The sequence below is a fragment of the Corvus kubaryi genome, unplaced genomic scaffold (assembly GCF_017639235.1).
Source record: "Corvus kubaryi isolate FWS band 111438036 unplaced genomic scaffold, C.kubaryi_AGA036_p1.0 137, whole genome shotgun sequence".
Taxonomy (NCBI): Eukaryota; Metazoa; Chordata; class Aves; order Passeriformes; family Corvidae; genus Corvus; species Corvus kubaryi.
The window spans coordinates 17,700,796-17,708,295 of record NW_024580671.1 but is presented as its reverse complement, the minus strand read 5'-3'; the positions used below and the strand labels follow the sequence as shown (position 1 = coordinate 17,708,295).

General features: G+C 37.1%; 1 protein-coding gene across 1 annotated transcript in view; it reads right to left on the bottom strand.

The window, feature by feature from the left end:
* FOXP2 (forkhead box P2) overlaps positions 1 to 7,500 on the bottom strand; it is a 409,998-nt gene that overhangs the window by 186,831 nt on the left and 215,667 nt on the right. Inside the window, exon 4 of the mRNA XM_042018066.1 lies at positions 3,205 to 3,382. Within this exon, the coding sequence (XP_041874000.1) occupies positions 3,205 to 3,372 (168 nt within the window). The 5' untranslated portion in view covers positions 3,373 to 3,382. The remainder of the gene's footprint in view (positions 1 to 3,204; positions 3,383 to 7,500) is intronic.

Below are 7,500 nucleotides of genomic sequence, written 5' to 3'. Positions count from 1 at the left end.
TTCTAGTATCTAACACTGATTTTAACATACAAGGAAACAAATGAAAGTGAAAAGCTCAGAAGTGCCCGAATGTACAGATACAAGAGAGAATGCTCACCGTAAGCCAAAAAAAGCACAAGAAACAAGTCTGGGTAGATTACAGTTTGCACCATATTTTTAAAATAAAACTCTACATTCACTTTAGCAATATTTATAAATTTATAAATACTAACAGCAAGACAAGAAGTTGCTTACATCCTAGTCATACATCTTCAAAGCCGACCTGATGACTTGTGACAGCACCCAATCCATTTATCACCAGGTATATATTACAATATATTATAGAATACTGTCATTCTCTCTTGATACATGGAGGAGGACTTCAATCCCCGATTTAAGTCAAACTTCTCATTTCTGTATAAAAACCACAACAACATAGTTCATCAAGCAAATAACAAGTGTCCAAACTCCACATAATTGCTTACAAGAACATAAAAAGTCTGTTTTATCTTATTTACTTTCTATAAATCCATACATCTATAACTTAAAAAAATTAACTTAGCCTAGTTGGTCTTCTATATAGCCCAAAATTTCTCTTGTTTAACTTTCCCCAGTAAATATTCATGCCACAGTAAAAACTTATTTTGTGATTTTACTTGGATGATAAACCTATTCTTAAGCATTAGCATCCCTTTACGTAGCCGCCCAGTTGAAGGAAATTATTAAAACCAGCAATAATTTACTTGCTTCCTTTAGAAAAAGCTATAAAAACTTGATTTGTCTATTTGAAGACTACCAATAAAATGACTCAGAGAAGCCAAATCCAGAATGTTAAACCATGAGATGAGTACATCTTGCACATATTTGAACAATAAAAAATTCTTAAGAATAATAATTACTGGTGCAATAGGGTTTCCTCTGTTTTTCTAGGTGTCAAAGTTTTCTAGACAAGTCACATATTAAAAATATCATTTTAGAGAGTTACTACAGTGACAATAATAAAAGCAGCCATCATTTTCCTCTTAATTCATATTTCAAAAGGTATCTGGTCAAAAACGGGGAAAAAACAAGAAACAGAAAAAGGAGGAAGAAAAGCAAAAGTAGCACAAAGCTATGCCCGTTATCTGAAGGACATCCTACTCTATGTTTACTAGTGTTTATGTTTCACATCAACATATTTTATAGAAGGATTTATATGCCTAACTCAAGTTGTATTTAAATCCTATGGTGCAGACCCTACCATAAAATGCCTCTTGAGTCCTATTAACTGTACCCATGGTTTTACTTTGCCTGCCTGCTTATTTAAGATCTAATCACAGTTTTGAAGAAAAGATTGTCACTTCTAAGCCTGTCCCCTCAGAACCTGTCTGTTATTAGTACTCAGCTGGATATTTTCATCTTCAGTTGTAATTCTCTGTGGTCTTTGCAAATGCTACCTACTGGAATCTCTGGCTGTATGGACAAATTGGCTACACATGCCTAGGACTGCTACTTTGAGAAACATGTAAGTGGCACATTATTCTGTTAGTATTTTTGTGTTTTAAAGTATTTCACTTAAATTTAGTTTTCTGAACATATTGGCCAATTTGATACACTCTTTCTGAACAAAGATTTTAAAATTCTTTTATAATCTGAACACCTGAATAAAGATGATGACATGATTTTCAATGAAAACAAATTAAATTTTTTTATCTATTTGTATGCATGCAATTTTCTATGAAAAGAGTATAAAAACACAAGGTATATATATACACATAAAAGTATATCTAGAGAGAGGTAGAAACCTGATAAGAACATAATGAAGACACTGAAACCTGTATTTCTTCAGACTGTCATACTGCTCAATTGTTAAAACAGAATACACTTGAATTTGAAGCAAGGCACAGAGTTAAGCCTTAAGAACTTATATTTCAATCTACATCCATTTCCTTCTTCCACATTTTCTGTCACTATTTAAAATATTTTACTATAAATGTAGCTAGTGTGCACTGCTTAATTCAGCACCAAGAATGATTCAATTTTAAGAGCTATTATGACCTGTTATTTCAGAGGCCCGTACACATGTAGTGTATCTATCATGTTAAAACATGTTTCTATAAAACAGCATTTTTATAATATTTTTTGTAACAGAAGACAACTTTCCTTCTATTAATGCAATACCTGATGTTGTAACGAAAAACCTCAGCATTTAAAATTAAGGGTTTGAACTCCAAAGGTGCTGAGTGGGCTCAGCAAATGAAAGGATGAGGGAGCAAAGACTTTCACGAGTTTGAAGCAGGTACTGGGCACTGTGCAGAATCAGACCCCAACTGTTTACCGAACAGTTTGGGCTTCACTGCATTAGTACAGTCTGTGTTCCCTGATGGAGAGGCAACTCCTTAGGTAGACAAAGTAGGAGTTCTGTTTGTTCAGGTTTTAAAAGGAAATCTTACAGTGACAAAAATTAATGGATTGAATCTTGTAATTAGGTGGTGTCAGTAGCCAACGGACGGCTGAATTTTACAATTTTAAACGTAACAGCAGTTCTCCATTAACTTGTTGGGAACACAAACAGACAAACTTAAAAAAATATGTTTTCAGAGTGAGAATGGAAACAGACTTACAGAAAAGCTGCTTCTCTCTTTTCCCATATTTTCAAAATTACACATCCATGTTACACTCACACCCATGCAAGCACACACAGACAGGAACACTGTCTTTTTTATTTCAGTGCTTTTGAACTAACCAGCATTTTTTAATTACACCTACGACAGCAAAGTGCCTTTACTGAGAAAAGTCACTCTGGTCCCTTCACTAGGGTCCCTTCACTGCCCAGCTCCGACTTTGGCACAATTCATTGCAATCAAAGCGAAGTCTCAAGTAATGTGGCCCTCTGGTGGAAAACCCCGCACCATGTCCTGCGCGCCCGAATCGCACAGTAAACTAACAGCTCCTGAAAACATGCACTGCAAGGCTTCGGCACAACTTTTATAAATACGCTGCGGGATTTTAATCACCAGGCAAGCGTGGTGGCATGCAGCCATATCAGCAAGATGCTGCTGCCACAAGAACGGGATCCTTGCATTTCAGCATTATCGTGCACTAAAACAACAACAAATAATGCCCCATGCTCTTCACTTTCACGATACTCCACATTCAGCACACACCGAGGGTCTCCGAAAAAGTGCCCCTCTGAAAACAGCCCTTTATTTGTTTAAAAACAAACAGGAAACAAAACAAACTTACCTGCTGTTGTTGCAGATGCAGCAGTTCTACTGTGCTTACTTCAGTGCTCGTGTCACCACTTGATCTTCCATCTCTGCTGCCAGCATCTAATTGGCTGCTTAGAGTGCTCATTCCATTTTGATTCATTGAACTGTTGCTTATTGTCTCTGTCGCAGATTCCTGCATCATGACTTAATACCTAAAAGTGATTAAGAAGTATCAATTAACACGCGCGTTACACCTTCACACTTCCATTATCAAGATGTCCCTCTCTGCCAATTACACAGACAGCATCTTTAGAAGAAGAAAAAAGCCTCGCAGAGCCGTTTACCAAGAAATGCAATGCAAACTCTGCTTTCATACAGCTGCTAATCACTAGAATTATGATTTCTATAAGCAAGCTTTGTGTGCTTACATTTAATGGCCAAAATAACACACCATGCACGCAGCATGGTCAATAGCATTTATGAACAACTACGTTTTAAAGTCTACCTATAAAACCAGTTTAAGTGAAAGCACGATTTCACACACTGCTCTATATTTCCTATTATCTAGCTTTGACAACCATGGATGACTATACAGCCTTATTTAAAATATTCACTATCTTGATTCTGTCAGAATTTTACAGCATATCTTATGCAAGGCTGTTGTTTAATGATGCACAGCTAATCATACAAAATTAAAATTTTGTAAGGGTGTTACAAATCATATGGTATCAACCAATGATAAATAGTATAATGGGCTTCTCCTTTTTTGTGACTAAATAAAATTTTGCCTCCGAGGCATTTTAAGAAAAAGCTCCTGCTGCAAACACATCAGATATTGCCTATTTTTTTAATCAAACGGCTGATATTCATTTATTTTTCTGACATTTAAAACATTTAATACTGTCCTTCCTGGGAAGTAATTAAGCTTATGCATGAGCAGCAATCAAACTGTTCACTTGAAGATGACTTAAAACTCAATTTTAACATAGGCAAATAAATGAAAGATATAAAATTAATTTTCCAGGCATGTATTAGATATGAAAGCTGGAAATAAAATCTATCAAGAATATCACTAATGATTGTGCTAAAAACAGCATAAATTATGCATATTACCTTCTCTACAGTAATAAATGTTTTATCATTTTCACTGCATAAATATACTGTACTTTCAGGATAGCAATGAGATGTCCTGCCAAGATCAGTTGAAATCTTTGCAGTAAATAAAGAACCAACGTGCCCTTACAAACCAGAATTTCAAGGCGCATTTTGTATCTGTAATATGGAAAGGTCAGCGTCTCTTCTCAGAGCCACCAAAGTCCTCTCCTGCTCTTGCAGGGTCAGAATGGAGCTCCCTTCCTTCATCCTCACTCCTGACCTACTGACAAGAGTCCTCACAACAACCTGGCTGAGCTGTGATTTTAAAAAACACCTCTGAAGGGAGAGGGATGAGTAAGCAAACTCGGAAAAGGAAATAAAGCTTGCTGTTTAGCCTAATTATTTAACTTAGCTATTTGTTCCCTTGCAAAGTATGAGCAACTGCCCTTCCTTAAGAAAAAAAAAAAAAGCACAGCAGGAAAAGGATCATTACAACTTCAACTATGTGCATGGGATATTAATTAAAATGCAGCATGAGTTACCACAAACAAGCTCCTACACGATAAAGTGAAAGTATACATTGTGTGAAAAAATTTTAAAATAGCAAAAGATGAGTTATTTAAGGATGATCTGGTCAGAAATAAACAGGATGCAAAAAACCTAAACACAAACACAGTTAAAATAAAGGAGGGCAGCTGTTATAGCCCAGTAAACAACAGCAGCACCAGATGTGTTTATGAAGAAACAGTCCTTCTGAAACACTTATGAACATCAGCGAAGAGAAATAATAGAAATGGAAAATGTGATACAAGCAGTGATGAATTTTACAAGGCAAAAACAAAGCTAATACTCTTTTCTGAGATTAGGCAGCTAATAAGTATTCAAATTAGGCATAAATTTTACATGTACAATGTTTAAAATATTCAGAGAAAAGGGTCTGATTGCCCTTAGTAGTTATATGAAAATTCTAATGCGGGTATGCCACAACTGTGGAAGCAGACAGCCCTTTCTGATTTTTACAATATTTACTTTCAATAAAAAGACATGTATATCAGAGTGGAAATTTATTTAAAACACTTCATCAGCTGTATCGTTACAAGGATTTGGAAATTTGGGAAATTCAAACGTTAATCCTCTTTTAGTCAAACAAAGATTTAACCAACAGACAGGTTCATCTTTTACAAATTCAAACGTTAGACAATAACACTGGTACATTTAGCCAGGCACATTAAAAGGGCAAAGGGGTGTAAATGTTAGATAATCAAAACATTACAAAACACCCAGAAAAGTAATAAATAAATACATCATCCCTCCTGTTTTTACATCTCTCTGACTGCTTCATTACAATTAGCAAAGAAGGGTTAAATGTCTTCCAGTTCATATTAACCAGAGGGTTTTATGTCTTGTGGATTTTGTATCCTTGCAAAGCCCCAGAGTGTAGTTCAGGCTCTACATTTAAAGTTAAAGTGCCTGTGAGCCAGCAGAATCGGCTTTAATGTAACATGACCAGTAACACTACTCTGGCAATAGAAAACAACAAATCCAATCCAACAGCTGGGTACAGACAGAATGAAACTACAGAGTAACAATACTAGAAAGGGCAATTTATTTCGAAGTGAAGTGGAAGAAATACTGAAGTATTTTTATGAAGAAAAAAGAGACCCTGTAATTTTATGTTAAAAATAAAGTGTGGGGGTTTTTTCTAGTTTTAAAATGCTATTTTTAAAAACAACTCTAAAACTTTGGCTTGAGTAATGCACTGTGTTGGTCGTCCTCAGCCCTCTCCTCACTGTCGGCAGCTGAAAAAGGGCTGCTGGAGAAAGCAAGAGCATAGAATCTTTTTCGTTTTCCTTCTTTTCTCTTGCATATGCACGTGAATCTACACACTTGTGTGTGTATGTACTATCAACTCTAAATCCTCACAAACTGAAGCACTGAAAACATCTAAACGAGGATCATTTCTGATGTCTACGTATCAGTAACTTGAGTTATTGGTAGCAAAATAATTTGAACCTGCAACATCTCACTAAGCAAACTAATGTACTTTTTTTCTTGTTTTTACAACAGTAGTCCAGATTGTTACCAAAATAATCATAAATAAATACAAAGGAAATACATAGGTATCAGCCAGATACTAAGGCAGTAAGTTTGGTAATTCAAATAGGACAAGAAAAAAAATACAGGTCCCTGTTTACACACATTTATACACATTCATACTTTCTAATCCTTCTCTTTTCTCTTGCTGTCACACTCGCTGTCAGTCATGAGCATGCCTACACAGGCACACACGCACCCACATTCACAGACACATTCACCAGCACCTACTTCTGCTGTGATTCTCTAGCTCCTGGTGCCAAAGGTGAGATATAAGCTCTGCTACCCAGTATTTTAAACAAAGGTATGGGGGAAATATTTGGTGCTGTCTACGAGAGAGTGAAATTGTAGATCATTTTAGCGCGTGGTTCCACTGCAGGTTGAATACCTAATCCTGCCACAGTAGCCAAGCTATCACCCACACCAAAAAAAGAAACACTCCACCTTGTTAAGTTAGAAGCTACAGTTTTACTTTTCTCCCCTGCAGTGGACTGGACATTTTCTATGTGCCCGTGCGCCCGCACGTGCACGCGTGTGTGTTTTAGGCCGGCAAGTCACTGTACAGATACTTATTCTCTACACCACTTCCCTTTTGAAACATTAAACTGACACTGGAACTGACTGCACAAGATTGCATTTTCTCTTCCTAAACAACTTGAATTGAAAGGTTACTTAGTGTAACAATATTTACTTGCAGAATTGTGTTGTTACCAAGGGTATAATGGATGGTGGCTATGCAGGTTTACGCAAGAATGAGTGAAGCATGAGGCATTAGCCATGTGTTTGACATGTTTCAAATTGCTATAATCCAGCATTAAACACACCCAGCAATTCATGCCATTTCTTGCAGCCATAATCTTGAATAAAACGTGCACAACCACTTATTATATAAATTAGTATATGACTCCCTGTTGTAGTCACAACAGCGCTTTTGTGTTTATTTTGCATCAAGACGGGGTCTTTTATTTGTACAAATAGCAGGATAGCGCGCCGTGCCGCAATTAGACCTGCTCTGTTTATGATAGGGTGTGTGTCACGCCCGGCTCGCGGGGTCTGTCGTGCCCTGCCAGGCCCGGGCGGTGCGGACGGCCCCGTCCGGCGCCAAGGGCTTGGGCCCGGCCCGGCCCGGCCCCGGGGGAGC